The following is a 22,455-nucleotide window of genomic DNA, read 5'->3' as shown; positions in this document are numbered from 1 at the left end:
TTGAAGGCAGTGAAGTTTCCTTTATCCTAGGAAATTCGGAGAAAAGGGCAGTAATCCCAACACCTGTACAGTTTCAGCCTTTGGTCAAATGCTGTGGTCACTAGTATGCATCAACTGAATCAGATTTCCTGGATTTATTCTAAGAAACAACAGTAGGGCAGGATTCCAACCTAAAATCATATGCTAAGTGGGAGGGATTTCAGCTGATGTTATCCCTTAGGGTTATGCTGAACTGCTAAATCAAGTTCTCAGTGCATGGTAAAGTTCCTGTGGTACTGCAAAAGAGCAACTCAGCTTAGAAGTGGTGCAGAGAGGTACATGGAAGTTCAGCCAAGCCAGGTGGCTTGTGGACACTGCAGCATCCTCCTGGAAATGACCTGCCCATGCTCTCTGAGAACATTTTTCCTGCAAACAGGCTATATGCTAATTTTTTTATACACCCTCAATTTCCACTGTATAATAGCACTAATGACCTTGACAGAAAGCATTTCCTAGGGATTAATAACCATTTGAGATTTAATGACCTGAGGCTATGCCTCGGGCCATCAACTCCTTCAAGCTGCTCATTAAATTCTTAGGGTACACAGTCTGCTTCAATCACTCCTGCTTAAGCATTTGCTCAGTGTCACCTAATAACAATATTCTCCCTGAGGTATTTCCTCTTCAGAGGCCCTAGAAATGTGCTTGTCCTTAAGACTTTTGGGAAAATAATTCATCATTAATTTTTTTTAGGTGACTTGTGTTTCAAGCCAGAGCATTTACTCGGGCTGTCACTGAGCTTTTGGTGTGAGGAACTCATTAAAAGTGAGACAGTTAAATTCATAAATTGCACCTTGAAATATAAACTATTTGTTCTAGTTGCTTGCAATCTCATAATATAAATCAAGGGCCAATAGCCTCCTGCATCTAAACACTGGTGGTTCAGCCAAAGGTAACTTATTTGAGAGGTGATTTTGGACAGACTACCACTTCCTAGCAAAGACTAGCTTCATACTAGCTGTAAAAGACACCCCAAATTCAGATCTGTGCAGAAAGAACAATGTAGAACAGTGCTGCCTATTAGAGGAGAAGTGCTCCAGCAGGCCAATTTCTCTCCAATGAAGTCATAAGTCAAAGATGGGGCATTGTCCCATGTTATAGTACATACTTGTGAAGGGTGAACTTGTTTTTCTGTTGAAGATTTTTCATTTAAGGGAACATTCTTCCCATATTCAGATGGCACCAAGCACAATTGGATCTCAGTTAAATCTGCTGCTGTGGTGTTACATCGTGTTCCCTGTTTATTTGTGTAAGAGTGTGGTGCAGTGTGCCAAATAGGCATGGCACAAATTGCTATTACAAATTCCTTCCCAGAGTTTCTAAACTGAGGGAGAAGAAAATGCTTGGAGAAGGAGACAATCAACAGCAGTTGTGGAAAGCTGATACAGTAAGAATGGTGCAGAGTGATGTGTCTACAAATCAGTTATATTGTCTTCACTTCAATTAGAAGAATCCTCTGGTGAGGTTCTGCCAGGGTCACATTCTCACATTAGTTAATCTCTGTTGTGCACTGAACAATCAGTTCCCTTGTTATGTCTAGGGAGAACTAGGAACAGGGCTCTTAGGGAGCTGGAAGGTGGGGATGCCTACCCATCTGTCTGGGAAGACCTGCCCTCAACCTGACTTTAACTTGGATCCAGCCCTGTGCTTTGAACTAACATCTTTGTCCAGAGGCAGCCCACATATTTAGGGAAAGAAAAGCATTTTGCTGGCAAATTCTAAAACTTGAAGGTACTGGGAGTTGTTTATAAGCTTCAGATACTTCATCTTATGAAACCATTAAGAAAACCTGGATACCAAGAATCTGTAGTATCAACTGGATGGGGAGAATTTTGATAATCAGAGTTTAATTCTAGTGAGATATACATATAAGACATGTATGCATACATATACATGGAATATATACATGGAGATCCATATGGAATCTAGCAGATGAATTGTTCATCAATGAGGCATTGTGGTGATTAGGGGGTGAACAATGTAACTACTTACTTATGTTGTTTATGTTTCAGATAAGTGGATTTTGAGGTCAGGTAGCTAATTCCATGATATGCTTTGCGTGGGAAATACAGGCTGTTTGTGGTAAACACCTACACAGGAATGTTCCTTCATAAATCTCAAATCCCCTTGCAAACATTGGTAGGGATCACTGTTGCCACCACTGCAAATGGTGAATATCAGGTGTAAATAAGTGACATTAGGGACCTTAAGTCACACCATACATTAATTATGTGCCTCAAAGAAGAATCTCACTGGGAATGTCTTTAGCTTTATCTGCCTGTACATCCTGTATTCTCTGTATAGACCATAGAGAAGAATGAGCTCTTTCTGTGCACAAGCCATTTTACCTCTTTCACACATTAAGATAAAATAAATATTTTAAAGGAAGTACCTCCTTCTCTCCCTAGCCTTCAGTAGCACTTAGGATTAATAGTTCCAATGCAGTTGCAGATAGGTGAGATGATTTCCATTCTTTATATCCAAAAATCCCCATGTATGTTAATAAATATTCTGCATTCATGATGGAATGGCTGCTGTGAAGGCAGGTCATCTAGATATTTGAGTCCTATTGAAGGCTGTTTTATAAACCAGCCCCTCTGCTGAAACCACTACTGTTGTGTGGAACACACAGGTGTGCCACTGACCCAGCTCTGCTTCTTCTGGCTGCTGTGGGTTTGAAACAAGCATGCTGCATCCTTCCCATGAAGATTTTAGGTGTAGGAATATACTGCTCTGGTTGGAATTTCCTCCCTAAACTCTATTGAGAATTCAAATGAGAGCCAGATGAGTTTTTTCCTGTTCATTTAGAAGAAAAATGCAAAACATCATGAGAAACTTTATAACTCCAACACTCCCTGAAAGTCCTCACCACAATAACATTTTCCTGAAAAAAGTGCTTTCCAGTGGGATTTGAGTTTGCAGGTGATAAGCGTTCATTATGTTTTTCTACACCCCGTCAGGAAAGGTCAGATTGGTAAACAATGAATGAAGGAAATTCTTTGAAATACATACAACAAATAGGAGCTTTTTAGTCTGTTTTGAGGCTACTTTTAGCAGCCTCTAATTGGATTTGGCTTGTAGTTATGGAAAGATTAATGAAAGCCCCAGCTCTCTTCCCAAAATCAGTGTCAGCCAACAGAGCATCACAATTATAGTCTTCACCTTTTGGCAGTGTTGCCTTCCCTGCACATCCTCCAGTGCAGGTAAAGCAGTGACTTCCAGGCTGATTTGTTTGGGTTATTGTTTGTCCTTAAAGATGAAGCTGTACCAGAAAATATGGAACTGTAATTTTCACATTGTACACCAATGTGATTCCTTAGCAATAAGTAATTCAGAGCCTAATGCCATGGCCACAGAATACTGTGGATAGTGGGTTGCTAACTACCATTACAGTGTAAAAAAACACTGCAAAAATGCAAAGCATCAGGTAAAACATCATGAGGAACTTTAAAACTCCAACACTCCCTGCCAAATACAGCCAATCTCCTAAATAAAAATACATTTATCATGTCTTCAGTTTAACCAGTGGTTTCAGAGCAACATGTGGGCTCTAAGGTGGTTATTTGATGTCTTTAACTGCCATTTTGATGATATTTCATAGTCAAATTTAATCTTCTTCTTTCAAAAACTGAGCTGGGCATTTTTTATGGTAAAATCTGTAGGAGAGGCCATCTTTTGTAGGCAACTGCCTGCTTTCTGCTTCTGTTTCTGTCTGGAGAATAACTTATCATACTTCTGGCATATCTGAGGCTACACCCTGCCAAAATCTGAAAGTGAAATAAACCATCAAAAAATGTCAGATTCTTAAAAGTGCAGACCAAGGTCAAGTCTAGAAAAAGAATATGCTTGGAAAAAAAAAAAAAAAAGTTTCCTTCAAAGCATACACAACAAAATTTCAATCTTTGTGTTTATCTGCATATCTGTATGTCATTACTGCAGCTCTGGACAGCCAAAAATGTCTCATGTCCTCAGCACATACTTTCATTCTCCTGGCCTTGAGGGGACCTAAACCCAGGGCAGCCCTGGAATCCTGTGCTTCAGGGAGCACATCTGGAGATGGGGAAGGGCTGATCCCAGAGGCAGCATAGCAGCTGGCAGGAGCTTCCCTCTGGAGCAGGTCTGGGTGGCTCTGTGCCCCTGGGGACAGCTCCCACCTTGCTGAAGGTGACTTCCAAAGGAGGGAGGTGTCCTCACACAGTCCTTCTGGGCAAGGGCAGCTGTTGTTCAGAGACTTTTCAAGGACCAGATGCAAATTTGGTAAAAACAAACTGAACCTCAGGCCCCAAGATTTTGAATAGCAGCATCTCTCATCTCTTCTTTAAAGAGGGTGTTTTAATGCTTTGCAGAATTACAGTGTGAGGCATGCTGCCTTCCATCTCCTTAATCCTCTGTAAATTTACTTCTAACAGCTACTGCCAAAATACAGTATGGCACTTGCACAGCACTTGCTTCCTCAGTGATGAGCACAAAGCAGCTTCTGTTCAGAGGGAATATGTTGCAAGCCCATGAGTGACACATTGTGAGTGTTGAAGATTATGAAACATACTCTGAAACTGAGCGAGCCATAAACACTCAGATTTTCAGAAACAGTCACATTAGCTCTGTCATTCTGCTTGGCAAGTGTGTGTTTGCAGGTTTGGTGCATCCACGTAGCACACATTGAACAGGCACCAAGTGTTAAACCCATGGTGTGCCAGCTGCACTCTGGAGTCCAGAGGAAATATGTCAAGTATGCACTTCAGCACTCTTCTCAGTTTTTTATAAAAACCCATGTTCTTTATTTGTTTATTTTTACTTTGCTAGCCTCTCTCCTGGACTAAACTGACCTTAAATTATAGCATGGAGTTATATTCATTGATCTCCTGGTGAATGCTTTCTAATTGATCCAGAATCAGGTCATGGCCTAAGGCAGCTTCTGACTCTAACTGCGTAATATCTGCTGGAAAAGCAAGTGTTTTATGTCTGTCTGTGGGCAGAGGATACTGTAAAATAAGTAAATTTAGAGATCAGCCAACGGCTGGACTAAATCTCAAGTAGCACTGAAAAAAAAAACCTTTCCAGTTTAAGAGGCCACCTGTTTGTTAGAGTGGTAAGAGAACACTCATGCAAGCTAACTATGTGGCCCTCATGGATTTGGAGCATATTTTGAGCATAGTACACGCTTCAACATATGTAGTCTAATGATTTTGCTTCCTAAGGAGGGAAGAATAATTTTTCCATTTTTAAACTGAAGTGTAAGTGTTAAGTGATGTGTCTCGTTTCCCACTGAAAGTCTAGCTGGGCAAGGGATTAGTCACTTACTTTCCAAATATCTAGCTGCTAGCACTGTCTAGAGACCAAACCATCTCTGCCCACAGTCAGGCCAGTAATGATTCAGACAAGTGGGAATGTGCTCTCCAGCAGTCAGAGCAAAGGGACTCTATCCATGGAATGGCAACTGAAGCTATGACTTCCCAACAACCATGGGAAGATTAAGAAATAGTTGAAATTTATCCAGCAAGTTAAAAAGTGACAGGGTCTGTATTTCACTGATATTTGCAGAGCCAACTATTCTGTATTCCCTCTGTTATCCAGCAAGGGACATTGACAGGAAAACAGGAGGCTTGTGCTTCTTTGGTAGCTTTGGTGTCTCCTGACAGGTACCCCACAGATCCACTCTCTGGCACCATCAGGGAGCAAGCACTGGTAGGTCTCCAGCCTTGTTGTTGTCTTCTTCCAGGCTAATGTATGGAACATAGCTGAAGGCCGGAGTCCAGCTTTAGAGAGTGATAACTGCAAACATCTAACTTATCTAAGCTCTTTCATGCTATTTGATAAAAGAGCAATTTATGTCTTTCCTGCTTGTAGCTAAAAATAACAGGAAAGAAGTGTAGAGTGTTGTTAGTCCTGGGTGGTGTGCTAATTAGTTCTTTGCTAACTCTGCTTCATTGCTGGCACTGGTTATTGTCAAGTAATTACAGGGTTCCTCTGAATCTGGCTCTCATTTGCTCTGCAATGTAACAAGGGTAAGGAAATGAAAAGTGTCAGTACTATGGGTACCCAGTGTTACTTCTGCCACAGCAGAATTTCCTGTTATAGGAAACAGTTATTTTGTACAATGGCTTATTAGATGGAAACAGACCTAGGTGAGCTGCAGAATGGAAAATCAGTGTTTTTGCTACATCCAAAGTCTGTTCTTTACTTAGATGGAGCACATAAAACCCCCACGGCCTTCTATTTAAAAATGTATGGAAAGGAAACTAAAGACTTCAGCCAAAAGGCTAAAAATAATAACTATATCATCATAGCCAAGTTGTCTGTTCCTTCTTTCCTCCAGTATGAATGAATAACTGTTTATGTACAGCTATCATGTAAGAATTGCTTTAGCCTGTTTTCTGTGCATTGCTCTGTAGCCATATGGACTGCAGCTTTCATTGTAAAGGGGAATGAACAAAAATAATCTAATTATTTGGGTGAAGAAAAGTTTGCTAGTTCATATACCCAAAATATTTGAGTTCATTGGTAAAACTGTTGTCTCAGTATCATCCCTCTGGATGTTCAAAAAACACTTAGATGTGTATGTGCTGGAGTGCACAAAAAATGTCTGCAGCCACCTGGTAGTAGAAGACAGGACTGGGTAATCATAATCCAGTGTGCTTAAGGAGGTAAATGAGAGTTAAATACTTTTGAGATCTTTGAAAATCTGCACCCTACCAGTTCAGAAATTTAAATACCCTTAAAATGCTGGCTTTGGATATTGAAAGTTATCTGTATCTATTCAGTAAAATTACATAAAATTTCCACCACATGATGGATGATGGAAACTGAACAGCTGTGTGAGCAGTAGCTCCACTGCTCTCTGAAAAAGAACCTTAATTTGACTTTCCCACGTTAATACTGTTTACATGTTGGAGAAAAGTGTTTGAAAGGCACTTCTGCAAAAATGAGTGCTTTTGTGAAAACAGAGTGAGGAAAGATGTTCTTTTTTTAGTAGGTGAGTAATTGTTTCCTTTAATCTCTTTGTTTTTTCTCATGACTCTACAAAGATCAGAACAGAGCCATGTAATTTGTGGCTCTGGACTAGATCATGCTGAAACACACACTGGTGTGACTCCACTGTTCTTACAGCACTGCATAAAGCAAAGGGTAAAATTTAGTTCACAATAACATCTTTCCATAAGCATATGTTATTTCTTTCATCACTGAAATAATTTTAAAAATTAGTGGAACCATCGAACAATGGAGGTCATCGGGCCCAACCCTTGCCCAGGGCAGAGCCAGCTTATCACATCACATCTGGCACTGACACAGGATCAATCCAGCTCCAAAAAGGAAGGTAGTTCAAGTACAGAATGTCCAATAAAATAAAATAATAATTTGTGCTGAGTATTAATTTACCTAATTTTCATTTCTTCATAGAGTCATAAAAAAAATCATGGTAGCTTTCCTTAGCAATATTCTTGCAGAAAATAGCAGCTGGAATAAAGCATTAAATAGACATGGGTGCTTGATCCTCTCACAAATAATCATAATAAAACAGCAGTTATCCACAAATGAAGCTAACCCTCTTTTTATAAATTATTTTTCCCTAGTCTCGAGGCATGGTGAAATGTTAATCATATTGATATATTTCAAAGGCAACAATAGTGTTATGGTTGTGAATAAGAAAAAGACATCTGTGTTTGTAGGTACAGGTCTTGCCTGTATTTTCAGGATAATGTCAGCCCACCTGCTCGTGGACTTTAAGTAGATGACAGTTTCTTACAACCTGTGTGCATAAGTCACCATCTGGTGTTTGGGGTTCTTCTTTTTCGGAAGAAATGCACAGGATGTCTTTCTCCATAGGCCCTTGCCTGAAAAGAGGTAATAAGGAAACAGGGGGATCTAAAGACAGACCTGCTTGTAGTGATAATCAGCTGGTAACAGCAGATAACAATGATAACACCAGGTGAGAGCTCAGCACTTTGCATTGCTGAGCAAGACATGGATTTGGACCTCAGTTTTGAATATTTGAACTCTGCCATGTGTGTTGTGTTTTATCACTGTTCCTCGCACTACAAATTACTCATCTCACACAGAACTGCAAGAGAAAGTGTTTTAATCTTAATTTATGGTAAACAAGAGCTGTGAAGTCTTTTTTATTAATACATCAAAGTATTATCTCCAAGGGGAGTTACTTTCATATTAATGTACAGTGTTTAATATAAATTCACAGCATGAAGACCACCTCAGATGGGTAGAGTTTCTCTGATGTATATCTGATTGCCCATATGTAATTTGAACATCTACAGGACATGAAGGGCATAATCAAAGAATAATTAATATGTTGATAAGGAATTACGTTTTTTCTACTTATCTGCATAACTCAGAGAGAAAGTTTATGATGACAACATCTATCTTTTGGGGTATTGTTTACATTCTCACTCAAATTATAACATGAAGCATTCTCCTGCATTCCATAGTGTCTTTCATCTACCAAGCTCCAATTACTGTCTGACCAATTAACTTCAGTACTGCACACATGCAAACCATGTTGGGTATTGTGGAAAATCTAAGCAAGGCATTGAAATCTGAAACTTGACATCCAGTTTAGGATACTGAGCTTGAAAACCCTGACTTCCAGAGACATTAAATCTTTGTATTTAATTGGAGTTATGAATACACATGAGAGTCAAAACTAATGGTCAGACCAGCACTACATCCTCTTGGGAGCCCTCTGAATGTCAGGGCACTCCAGAGACATCTTGTATGCTGCTTGAGTTCAGGCTGTCTGGAAGCCTCCCCTAGCCTTGTAAGAGATGACATTTTTCAAAACCTTGCAAGGACAGAGAGTAGCTGCAAGCTACATGTAGTGGGCTCCATCTGCTGCATCCTAATTCAAACCAGATCTCAAGGGCAGAGCAGCAGACAAAACACCTTGGGCACTTTATGTGCAGTGAAGAAACATACCTTGTATACAGATTGAAGAATTTACTGCTCTAGTGATTAATGTATTAGCAATCTAATAAAAGAGTTGGTCCAGCCACAAAGATAATAACACTTATAACTCCAAGTATAAAGTTGTGGCAAGTTTCCATTAGAGTCACAGTTGGAATTGGTACATATGTACTTCCTACTAGCTGTTCCTCTCCTTGGTGTTATGCTTGCCCTTCCTGTGACTTTCTGGGTTCAAAAATCAATAGTGCTAGTTTTCCTCAAGATGAAAAGAGGAGCTTACAGCAAATCTTCATCTGAAATCCTTCACTAAGGAAAGCAAGATGTTGCTGATGGAGATGTCTTACACCTTACTGTTGGTCAGTTCAGGGTTATTTTTACACACTTCTTGAGACAGTCAATCACTGAATGGTTGAGGTAGTAAAGCGCATCTGGAGTCATCTTGTCCAACCCAATTGTTCAAGTAAGGCCACCAAGCCATAGCCAGATGTGTCCAGGTGGCTTTTGAATATTTCCAAGGATGAAGCCTCCACCAGATCCCTGAGGAGCATCTACCAGTGCTAGGTTACTCTTTCAGGAAAAAAGTGTTTTATGATGTACAGAGCTTCTGTGTGTCAGTGTGTGCTCATTGCCTGTCACTGAGCACCACTGAGAACATCCTGGCTCTACCCTCTTTGCACCCTCCCTTCAGATATTTATACTCACACATGAGATTCCACTGAGGCTTCTCTTCCCCAGGCTGAAGTTGCAGCTCTCTCAGCTTTTCTTAATCTCTCAGGTGCTCCAGGCCCTTAATCATCTTCACAGCCATGTTCTGCACTCACTCCATTAAATTTATATTTTCCTTTTACTGGGGAACCCATAACTGGACCCAGCACACCAGATGTGGCCTCACAAGGTCAGAAGAGGGGAAGAATCACCTCCCTTCACCTGCTGTCACCCCTTCTAGTGCAGCCCAGCCTGCTGTCTGCCTTCCTTGGCAGAAGGGCACATGGCTGCTGAGTGTTCTGTTGGTGTCCACCAGGTTCCCAGGTTGTCTTCTGCAAAGTTGCTTTGTAGTCTTTGGGCTCTTCACTCTTCAACAATAGTGATTCAGCAGAAGGCACATGACAAGAATATATAACAGAAATATGCAGCATGAATAGGTACATATAGCTGCAGTTTCACTGGTTACTTATTAATAATGTCTGTAGGTATTGAACTAGCAATGGTACATTGCAAAAATCACTTTATAACACATCCAGGGAGCCAGAAGTTTTCTAAATACCAGCTGGACTCAACATTTTCCTTTTCAATATGAGCTCAGCAGCTATTCCAATATTCAGGCCACTCTTTGGTCCATAATACATGGAAGTTTAGATGCTGCCTAGATCTCTTAGCTTAGGAACCCAAAGGCAGAAACTCATAAAAGAAGAGTCTGTTTTCAAAATTTGTCCCATAGTGACTCTAGGAGTCACCAGAAGTTTTTTAATAGATCTCAGGGAATGGGATTGTTACCTCTTCTTTACCTATTTGATAGTGTTTCTTCCACATTAAAAGTACTATATACTTTATATTAGAGTCTTTAAAGACTCACATTTTCCAGGTTGTTATCCAAACACGTTTTTCAGGGCATATAGTACTAATGTATGAGAGCTCTGTTAATTCTCAAGTCAGCAATTCTCAGCTCTTGAATGACAGGCCAAATAGGTGGGATGGGCAGTGTGGTACTGAAGAATGGATGGGTGGTACTCTGTCCTCTAAATTTATACAAAGCTAAGACTCATGGGGGCTGTCAGAAGACAAGAAAAGGAATATAAATCCTGATGGGGAAGAAGAAGGATATTAAGCGAACCAAGTTCTTAATCACTTTTATACATTAGCAATACCAGAATATTTTTCTCGAGACTAAAGGGAGGAGAGCCTAATGTCCTTGTCACCTCCCTCTGTATATATATATATATATATATATAATGCATAATTTATTCTATCTCATAAATCCTGCTGGTGGTTTCAGCTGGATAAAGTATTCTCCTTGTTTCTTATCATAAACTGCTGCAGCATTCTTTTGTGCAGCTGCTGCATTTCATCCTAATGCAGCTGCATTTCACCCATGGATGAAGTAGTCCATATATATAACTTTCTCTTCAGTTTTTATAACCATTTAAAGTGCTTCAAGATGAGATGTAGGTTGCAAGGTTTTGTTTTATTAGTGTCATCACAAAGTGCTGCATTGTACAAATCACGTGTAAGCTAAGAAGAAAAGTGGTTTCAAAGTGATACTTGAAGATATTTTTGGTTAGGAGGGATTTAAAATCATGTTTCAGGAATTTGAAAGGAATATGGCAAAAACTGGGAAACAAACTAGCATGGAGTAAGGTTGTATAAACTGAGTGGGTATGTGGGACAGCAGGTAGCAAAGATGTCAGAGAAATGAATGACAGAAAGTTAGTTTTAAGTGACTTCAGAGTGGAAGACTTGGAAAGGAAAGGACAAAAGGAAACCAGCAGTAAATAGGAATTATGATGATAATAAGGAGCAACCCAAAATCTCAAGCATATGTTCAAAGGAAGACCTGAATCTCTTGTTTTTATCACTTACTGGACCATATAACATAGATGAGAATTTCAGGATTGGTTGGGTCTGTTAAGCACCTTTGCAGTGTTATTAATGTTATGTCTGAAACTCTCAAATGTTTAAACCACTTACCATCCAAATCTCATTGCATTCTTATGTTTAGATGCCTGATAGTGCCTGCATCCTGTTACCAGAAGGAGTTCCTTGGAAATCTATAGAATGGGGGAATTCCTCAGGGAGTCGATTTTATGCTAGCCTTTCAGGAACAGTGATGGCTGCCTGATAGAGTGGCTAATTGCTCTGAAGTGAGAATCCCTCAGGACATTTCCTACTCCTAAGGTCTTTATTGTGTCCCTGCATGCCTGCTGACTTGGTGTGCTGGCTGCTTCAGTGGCCCCTGCAATTCACCTCTCAGCTTAAAGAGCATGTGGAGTAGCACATTGCACAAAGGTCACTCCTGCACTGCAAACTCTGACTTCCCTCTTGCTGTTTGCACAGCCACCTTCTTGTTATTTGCATGAGGAAACCCACTGTGTTGTACACCTAGCTCTGATGATACCTAGATGTAAAAAATACTAATGCAGACATTGCTCCCAGACCTGTTGAGTTTTGTGCTTGATGAACCTGCTACAAATGCCAGATCTACCAGTTTTACCAGTATCCCATTAATTTGGGAAAGGAATTCAGCATAATCCATTCACCCAAGGGGGACATAGCTTCCTAACTCCTTGCTGGAATAACAATAATTTTCTTGGGAAATGCAGCCTTGCTGAGGATAAAAGGCTGGTGAGAAGTCTCCCAGCTGGGCTGTGCAGAATTTGGTTGCAGTAGAGAACCAAATAATTGTTGTAATCATTGAAAGAAGCATTTTATACAATCCCAGGCTATGTCTGAGTAAGAGAAGTGTCAGTAGCTCAGAAGGAAAAGCTGTATAAGCTGATCATCTAACCAGGAAAAAGCCTTTTCATAGCACTCTTTAGCTTGGTTTCATTTATTCATTCTGGAGAATTCTTTTCCAAATCTGTGGTGGTAGCAGTGAGTAGTCAGATAAGATTCCAGCTCCAACTTGTCTCTTGATACCAGTGTCCTGTGTCAATATCAGTTCAGATTGCCTTCCTTCTTTTTTATTCCTTATTTTTTATTAATCTCCGTGCCTTGTGCTGTGTGTAGAGTGAATGGTAGTTCTTAATTTCCTATTTTTGTATTACCCTGATTTTATACCCTTGTAGCATAACCTTTCTGTATTCATCTGCTCTCCAAGGTAAACAGTCACACTCTTTTAATCTCTCAGCATACAAGATTTATTTTGTTTTTCATGTCCATAAATAATCAGGCTTCTCACTTTCAACTTCTCTAAGAAGTCAGAGCATGAATGGACATCATTTGACTATTATTCACCGAGGGTAAAGAGTTACACATAAAGGAACTGCTCATGAAAGATATTTTTCTATTGACATTTAAATTCTGTTTAGCCACAGTAGTTTAAAAGGTCTATATTTTATTCCAATATTACTAGTACCTCAATATTCCACAAAAGGTTTAGGACTATTAAAATAACACTTTGACAGTTTTATTTTTGCCTTCCTTGCAAAACATAACCTTGTCTCTAACACTAATTATATGGCATGATATAAAATAATTCGAATGAAATTCCACTTTTGAAAACCTTATTATCAGGATTTATTGACGACTATAAACCATAGTGCAGTAAAACACATAAATTTATTGTATGCTTATGGTTTATTTTATTTATTACATATTTGTACTATAAATGGTAATTTTACAGCTGCATGATACAATTGCTGTTGCATTATTATTAGAATTATTCTGGAAAAGTCCTACAGAGTGGATGGGGATGGGGTAAACCATCAGACCTCTACCTAAAAGCATGAAAGGTTACTGAAAATTGTATCTGTCTTTATTAAATTGCACGGGGTTTTTTCCTTAGGGAAACTGGCAAGTTTAATTTTTCCATGCTCTACACCAATTGCTTGCACTAGTGAAATGGGATGATAATACAGTAATTAAGGTATTAACCTGCTCCTTGCAAGCTGTAAATCATGGAGTCATAAAACCACAGGAAGGGACCTTAAGATTACAACCCCCCTGCAGTGGGCAGGGACACCTTTCACTAGACCAGGTTGTTCACGTGTGAGCTCTTGTTTTACTGTGTATTTCTCACGTGAGTTGAAAAGTCATCTTTTCTCGTATTTACAGATATATTCCTGTTCTCTCCAATTTAGCACCCTTACACCCCACTGTAATCTAATTCCTGAGCTCTGAAGAAGCTTTGCAAATGCCACTCAGTGGAAATCTAACAGCCTTTAGTGTTACATCATAGCTCAGGGATAGTAGAGTGATGCATTTAAGTATCAGAAATTTGGAATTCGGATTGTCCAGACTAGATTTCTAAGGGTAACTGAGGAGTGGCATAACCCTATTTTTATGGCCAGATAAGTGTCAGGCATCTAATTCCCACCAACCTTACCTCTAACTTGCTTATGTACTTCTGAAGTGCTTTAAATCCCCATCTGTAAAACAAGAAGAGTAGCATAGATAAATATCCTAAAAGACTATGAATACAGGGCCAGGAGAGTAATGGCAGCCATTGAATTATCTCAGACTGAGCTGCAAGAAGAAGCTGAAACATGCAAGAGCTGTTCTCATACAGCTTCAGCCTGAGCTGAACTTTTCTAAAGAGCCCATCTTCCCTCATCTGGGAAGGCATCAGGGTGGTGACATTGCTTGTTGGTGACTTGACAGGTTTATGAGACACAAGGGATGCATCAGGACCTGTGAGAAAAGGCTGTCTCAGTGTCTACAGCTGCCTGGAGTATGTCTCAGGTCTAAGACACCATCAGTGCTTACTCCCCAGGAGTGTTCTCTGATCTACCTTTCATAGAAGTCCCCTGAGTAAAGAAGTCCCCTGGGAGTAAAAGGCATTTTACAATCCTGGGTTGAGCTGAGCCTCCAAAGTGACCCTAGAATGCCAGGTAGATTTTTTTCTGGAAGATGTAACACAAACTCATCCCAGCAATTTTTCTCCTCTTGCAGGAAAGAGTAAGACAAGGACCAAAAGTTGATGTAACCTTTGGCTAGTAACACCAGAATAACCACTTGCTTACTGGTGTGGCTGCACAGTAAAATGCACTTCTTTCCAATTCCTTGTTTAATCATTTTGTCTCTCATTCCCAGATATTTTGTCTGAACCTTTTAAATTAGGTTTAAGTGGTGGGCAATACAGGGGGAATACTAAGGTGAACATTAACAGTGATTTGTTACAGAAGATGAACAATAAAGGTTATCACATAAAATTAACATAGACACAATAGATGGAGTAATTATATACCTTATTTATTCTAGTTGCTAAATCTTTCACTGCATTGTGCAAAGGGACATCTGCATTTTAAATAAAAATTTAGTTTAAAAAAAAAAAAGCAATGCCAAAACAGAAGGTAGAAGAGACAGGGACAATGGCAGAAAGGCAGAAATAAGATGAAATACTGGTATCTAGACAGGAAAAGGACTATAGTTAGTAACTAGGTCTTAACATTGATATTTGTAGGTGATGATAAGATTCCAAGCCAGAAAATTAATTTATTTACATGAGTTTCTCTTGACAGAGCTTTTCTCCAAACAACTTTTTAGACAGTTCTCCTGTGCTCCTTCATGTGAGAGAAGGACTGTTCCAGTGGTTTGGCTTTCTTGGGCTTGTTATAATGCAGCTAACATGGATTAAACAGAACCCTTAGAGGATTTGGGTCAGTTTCCTAATCCAACAGCAGACCATTCTCACTTTTGGAAGGTTAGTTTTCCACCCTCCAAGCTTAGGGGGTTGAGCTGAAGGTTGAGCTGATGTGGCACAAAGGGAAACAGGCATTGGATAGGCAGGGCAAGGATGTCCCCTTGGGTGGCAGCTGTTTGTCTGCTGTTGGGCAGAAACAAAGGGGTTTGTGAAGAATCTGAGAAAGAGATGGAAGAGCAGGAGAGATGGGAAACAACTGTCTCCATTTCAGCCCCAGAACATCCAGAGCCACATGGTTTGTGGGAGATAAGCTCAAATCTGTTTAATACTAGAGATGGACTCAAAGACAAGACCCAGCTGTGCTCTGAATACTTGTCACGTTTCCTGAGTGAACCTCTCTCCTCATTTTGCTCTGAATTATAACTCACTACTGGTAGAAAAATGAAATGGAAAAGAGAAATTTGTTTTCCTCCAAGCTTCAATTAGAAACTGAAAAAAACTCCTTAGAATTCAAGTCCTGTGAGACATACTGACAGTTGTCAATATTTGGGACTGAATTATTATCTAGCCTTAATAATTAATGGTTGTTGTTAACTGCTGCCCAAGCAGCTGGAAAGCAGTAGACAAATTATCCCTATTTTTTTTCCAGCCACAGAGCAGAACAGTAGTCCATAAGGACAAACCCACCATCAGGTGTGCTGGGGCAAGCAGACTTTTTGGTCCTGCCAAGGGAGATGCTGCTTGTGGGTCAGTGGTGGCTCCGGTAGGAAGTGGAGGAACTGTGCCTCCTGCCAGCCTTGAGCCATGTCCTCTCTGAAATCACACTTCTCACCATGAGAAACTGCCTTGAAAACTGATTTGGTGCCACCTGTGAACACATGTGGTTTTCCAAGTCCTTCAGTGTTGCACCAAGACAGTGCATCTGCTGCAGGCAGGATCCAACCCCTGTTTTAGCCTGGACATGGGAACAGTGCTGGGACAACACTGCCAAAAGTATTTCTACCACCCTTCATTGACACCTCCACAGAAGTCTTTTTGGTACTGCACTTCTCTTCCCAAAGAAATCTTCACTAATGTTTCACTCTGAAGTAAAAAAAGCAAGTATTAGGATGTGGGCACAAAGAGAGAAGGTTAAACTTAACATGTGAAAATATTGTTCAAACATTGCAGTGTGCAGTAATAAAAGCATCTGTGTTGCATTTTGAAGCATAACTTGGGTTACATGCCCAGGTCAGAATAGTAGAAATCACCTTTGATGCCTGCTGAGAAGTGAATCCTTTGTTTGGTGCCTTTTAACCTTAATTGTAGTAAGGGACCAAAAGGGGAATGACTGGAACAGGTGCCCTTAGCCAGTGGGAACACACTTGTATGAGCAAAGTAATGGTTTGAACTGTGCCAGCAGCCTGGTGCACTTCTCTCCTTCTGCTGTCCCCTGAATAGGACCAGAAAGAGAGATATGGGAGGGAACTGGGAGCTGATATGTGTCTTGAGACCCAGTATCCTGGAAGCTTAGCAAATCTTACTCAAGGCTGAGGTAGTCATTCAGAAAACGAGAATACTCCCCAGAAATGCCTTCATGGAGGATATAGAGTCAAAGTTTTGAAGGCAGAAGTTAATCAGTCAATGATATTTGATATACATTTGAATACAGTGTGTTGCTAACAACCTCACAAAAAAAAAAAAAAAAAAAAAAAAAAAAAGTAAAAAACAAACAAAAAGCACTACAAAAAATAAAAAACTCACAAAATAGTGACATCTACTTTCTTGGTTATTTCCTATAATTACTCACCCCTTGCAACCTGAGATTTTTTAGATCTCGTTTGGGCTGCAGGAATATTTCTCAGCAAGCTCCTCTGAGCAGCCAACTGCAAAAAAACATTGAAATATGATAAGCATATAAGAGCATTAAATGGTAGCATTCTCCATCACCCACAGCCACTGTCAGTTGTGTTTCCAGGCCAGATGAAGCTAGAATGTACGTACAGCTGTTCTGAGCTGTAAAATACATTTTGAAATGGGATTGATTTGTCTGTGTTTCATGAGATTGAATTAAGCAAAAGAAAAAAAGTATAAAGACTTGTCTTTTTTCCAAGCATTTAATAGAAATAGTCTAAGTGGAACATAATAGAGATGTGCTTTCAGCACACAGATGTGCTGTAGTGAGAGCCACGTTTTATGTAAGCTGCTTATTCTTTTGTGCAGTGTCAAGAACTGAATGTACTTTCATACTCCGTTTTTTGGCCTTGACATGAACTGATGTCAAAGCAAATGAAGACCTTGTGGTAAATCCTTTTCAGCACTGCTAATGATTGGGACCATTGTGGAGCTGTTCCTGGCTGTCTAATTGCCTTCGGGAAATTGAGCTTTTGATACGTAGACCTTGTATTCTGAATTTTGATTTCTGCTACAAAATTTGCTGGTGTGATTCATTATTTAGGGGATCAGAAAGGTGTGTGGGTCACATACTGCAGAGTATATTCAAAGCAGATTTTATAGTGAGCTTCAGTGGGTAAAGTCATTAAGGGTGTAATGAGTGATCTGAACAGAATTACACGGGCAAAAGTTCAGGCCAGCATCTCTTACCTATAAAAATGCATTTTAGTAAAAAACTGATTTACAAGTGGATTTTTTTTCCCACCCAAGGCAAAATATGCAGAAGAGCAACTGAGCCTGATCATAGTTTCCCAGTTCCATTGTTTGCTTTATAGTTAGGGTTTTGTATTATGGCTTCCTAGATTTTACAACCACAAATGTGCCAAAACCCCTGACTGGTTCATTCAGGTTGATTAATAAGCTACATAAAATGTCTACTTTCTTCAACACCTGCATGCTCTGTTCTTTGTGCTTTGCAAATGTAAGAGGTACAGATATGTGCTTTGACTTTGATCCTGTAAACCAAAGCTGTTCAAGTGGTAGATCCTGATCTAGGTTTAGGCAGCAAAGAGATGTTTCCCAGGTTTCCTCTGAAACCCACATTTGTGTGGATGAGCCTGTTTTCAGTTGTTCCCCCAGCTGGTCCGGGAGCAGCTGCCATGCAGGCAGTGCAGGTGCTGGGAGAGCTGGACCCAGCACACTGCTTTCCAGGATATGAGCCCATGGAGCTTGGGAAAAATAGAGGTGCCCCTGCAATTGTCCCTTCAGTATCATGACATCTGCACTGGGGTTTTCCTGGCAGAGCTTTTTATGGATTTCACATGGCATTCTGCTCCACCAGAAATGTCAGAACAGGAAAGAACACAGTGCCTGGCCCATGTCACTTCATTTTCACCCTGCTCCATCTTCACCTCTTGCCAGCAACTTACCCTTGGGGGAGAGTAGATCACAGAGCCACAAAGCTGGCTGAGCAACTTCTGCTGCAAGGAGATGGTTAACACTTCATCCCAGCCACCAAGAGTCTTTGTGCACCCCAGGGTCCTGGGGAGATGGGCAGATTTCTTAGAAGGACTCTCTTCTCATGCTATAAAGTATGCTTCAGAGTGATGACAGCAGCAAATATATCCTACCAAATTTCTTTGTTATTTCTTTGTAATTGAAAGAACTTCCAATTCAAAATAACAAAGTGTGAACTTTTTTTCTCTTTCCTCTTTTTGCTCAGAAATTGAAGCAAAGGAAGCGTGTGACTGGTTACGTGCAGCTGGATTTCCCCAATATGCTCAGTTCTATGAGGGTAAGTAGGTTTTTCTCCTCTTTGTGTGGTTCTGAAAGTGCTCTGGGCCCCTGCCAGGAGAGTTTGCAGTCGGCCAACCCCACATTTGACTGAGTTATGGCCATGGCTGGATGCTTCACAAAGCCTCAGCTGCTGGAGTCATACCAGTGCATAAAGAAAAGTAGGATTCTTATCCTCGTAGCCATGGGAAGTTAAAAAAGAAAAAAGGGACATAGCTTGTGTAAACCCTAAAGGGTAACAAAAACAGCTACAAAATATCCAAAAACATGAGTCTGTTTTCTAAAGGCTTTCTGAACTGTGCCTGAAATAAGATTAAAACACTAGAAGTTATTGAAAATCTCAATCATGCCAAAAGTAAGACTGAAAACTCTGCAGAGTTACCAAAAATGAGTAATCTGAGTTGCACTTCACATTTGCAAAGTAAGAAAAGCTGATAGTTCAGTGCTAACTCAGTGCAAAAGGCGGTGTCCCTTTCCTAGGTACAAGGTCCATGCCCAGGGAAGCAGTGTCCCTGAGGGCAGGGTGAGTGATTGCACTGTGCTGTGCTCAGTAGAAGTTTGGGGACTGGAGCTGGGTTTTCCTGCTCTCCCCAGCTCGATGCTGAGAGGGAAACTGTGGCTGAGCCCCATTTTTCCCAAAATGCATGTTCTCCCTGCTGGACACACGGAGCCAGCTCAGGCCCACTCGGGCTTATTAGCCAAAAGGCAGCTCTGCCAAACACCTCTGGACACCTTCCAGGGTCAGCATGAGTCTGGAGGCAGCACAGATCCATGGAATGAGGGCCAAGGAGCCTCGTGGGTGGGAGCCAAGTCTGCAGGGAGTCAGCTCAGATGCCATCCCTCCCCTGGGGTAGGGCTGAGGATGGCAGGGAGTGGGATGCTGAGGACCCCCCCATAGCCAGCTGAGTTCCATCAGGGCTCAGGTGCTGGGTCCTGTTGGGCTGCTCAGGTGCCTGGGGACAGGGAACCACTCAGAGATGCTCAGGTGGCTCCACAGGAGGCAGTCAGACTGTTAAATCCAGCAAGGAACTAAGACTAATAAGCCTGCCAGACCAAAACTGACACAAGTGTGTATCTACCACAGTCCCTGGGTAGCCAGTAGCACTTTTGTGTCTGCTTGTATTTGGAGTATGTTAGATACTGACTCCACCAGACAAAGGAGCACCTGCTGCCTGCTTAACTCAAAGGGGTGTTCTCTCCAAAAATACAACCTGTGCTGGGCTCCAGCAGTTCCCATGCAGTCAAAATGTGCTCTAGACAGTCTATGTCTCCAAAAACAAGGATCTTTCCTCAGGCATCTATTATGTCAGTGTTGAGCAGTAATGTCTGAAAATGCTGGCTGAAGTTCCTGTATCCCAGTGTCCTGCTGAGGTACCTAAGCATGGCAGGGCAGTCTGGAGAGCAGCCACAGCACTGGAACCTGTCCCACTGTTACAGAGCTGTGTCTCTTTTCATTACAAATGTCAGCTTCCAGCATGCTATTCTGCCTTTTTAGCTAATATTGGGGATTAAAATTCAGTTTTGGTGGTTTTTATGGGGTTTTTTTTCTGTCTGTTATTTGAGTAACTCTCTGTCTGAAATCATCATTATTTGGATCTGTTTTAAAAACAAAAAAGTACAGAACATTTCTGGGGCTTGGGCAAAGTCTGTCTAGCAAATAACTCATTAAGTCATTGTAATGAAAAAGGAAAACCTTGTTGCTCATGTAGATAAAGTAAGTGTGGTGATAATTCCCTGATCTCATCCATTTGTGCAAGATGCTAAAATTAACAGTTAACAGGTGAGTATTTTTTAAAGCCAAAATGAAATTATTTTGCTGTCACTCTAATGCACTGGATGTTCAGCTATAGCTTTAACAGAAAAAAAACCAATATCATGTTGGAAAGGGTCACAGATACAGCTGGAAGGGAACCAGAGCTGAGTGAAATTGGTCATACTAGATTTCAGTGAGCAAGCAATTGCAAAGCAATTTAGATATAGAAATGTATTTTCGTTTGAGTAGCAAGCAGTCATCTTAATATTGTGTCTCCTTTTACAGACTCACGGTTTCCCATTGACATTGCTGCAGTAAAGAAAGATCATGATTTTCTTGACAAGGACCTTGTAGAACCTCTTTGCAGGTAAATAACATTCAGAGTTTATTTTCTGGTAATTTAAAATCATGAGCTGATTTTTGAACTGTTGGCATAGCAGCAGTAGATATGGGTGCTTGTCCAGGTGCATTAAGTGATGAGATCTATAATGTCACCACTCTGAGTTAATTTTTCTTACAGAAGATGATGCAGTAGGAGACCCACTACACTCACAGAAAGCACCACATGATTTGAGAAGACCCAAATCCAATGGATTTGAAACAGATGCTTTTTAGGAACTAGCAGTAGTGCAAGCAAACCTTGAATAAATGAGAGTCACATCTGAGGTGCATGTTAATTGCTCTTACATCTAAGTCCAGCAAAAAAAAGGTTAAACTTCATTGCAGAGAATTCTGCAGGCCCTTTTCTCTGGCAGCAGGCACGGGTTTCATGCTGCTGTGATTCCCTTGGTACTCTCATTTGGCACCAGTAACAGAAGTGAGACCTGACCCAGTAGCACAGACCCCCAGTACTACAGATGCTACAACTGATGAGTGCTTTGCCCCTCCCAGAGATCCTGTGTTTGCTGTTTATCTTGCTTTTCATACCCTGTGATGAATATACTGTACTGCATTGCTCAAGTCCTGTCCCCCAGGACTCAAGACACAGCAATTCTGTGGCAGTTTTGCAAAACCACATTGCAGGGACATTGTTCCCCTCTTCTTTCCCCTGTGCTCAGCTCAAGCTGGGTTCAGCTCCTCTCCTCTTTAAGTCAGGACAAAGGAGCATCTGGCCCTTAACCAAGCAGGCTTCATTACATGTTATGGAAACTTTCACAGCACCAACATCAAGATAATTGGACAAAGACTTTATCTCCCCTTCTGCAACTGTGGCTAAAGTCATCAGAGATGGCTTTAGGAGATGCTGTTCCACATCATACTGTACATTGCAAGGATTAATGATTTTGTGGTGAAGGAATGCAGAGAAGGTTTCTGAGAATCACCAAAAATATGACTGGAAGAGACTTCATCTAGTCCACCTCTCCATTCCAGGCTATGCCTCCCTTCCTGGCAGATCCAGGTAGTTTCTGGGCAAGGCTCTCAGATTGCGTTCCCAAAACTCCCTTGCTGCAAGCGAGATCTCTTGTTTCTCGTGCTGTCTATTATGGCTATGGGGAACAGAATATTCTCTTTCTCTCTGTAATAGCCTTTGTGTCTGAAGATAAATCAGTAGGAAAGACTTGGATTCTCCAGAGATGTCTCTCACAGATGCCTGAGAGCAGAATTAACTGCAGACTTGATCCACTGCTGTTCTGTGCTGCTTGCTGAGAGAGATTGCTATGCCCACACCTAGGAAACCTCCCTCCCATACATATGTACATCCCCCTGCTTCAGTCTGATATGATGGAAGACATGCTTGCTGCAGTTTGGGAACTGGAAAGTGATAGAGATAGGAGATTAAGAT

General features: G+C 40.9%; 1 protein-coding gene across 1 annotated transcript in view; it reads left to right on the top strand.

Annotated features, from left to right (window-relative positions):
- The window catches only part of LOC130259361 (stAR-related lipid transfer protein 13-like), a 283,596-nt gene that overhangs the window by 228,517 nt on the left and 32,624 nt on the right, over positions 1-22,455 (top strand). The window contains 2 exon segments of the mRNA XM_056503592.1: positions 18,849-18,920; positions 20,958-21,039. Coding sequence (XP_056359567.1) covers positions 18,849-18,920; positions 20,958-21,039 — 154 coding nt within the window.

This window comes from Oenanthe melanoleuca, chromosome 1 (assembly GCF_029582105.1).
Source record: "Oenanthe melanoleuca isolate GR-GAL-2019-014 chromosome 1, OMel1.0, whole genome shotgun sequence".
Lineage (NCBI taxonomy): Eukaryota > Metazoa > Chordata > Aves > Passeriformes > Muscicapidae > Oenanthe > Oenanthe melanoleuca.
The sequence above is the reverse complement of the archived record's forward strand: the minus strand, read 5'-3'. Positions and strand labels throughout refer to the sequence as shown.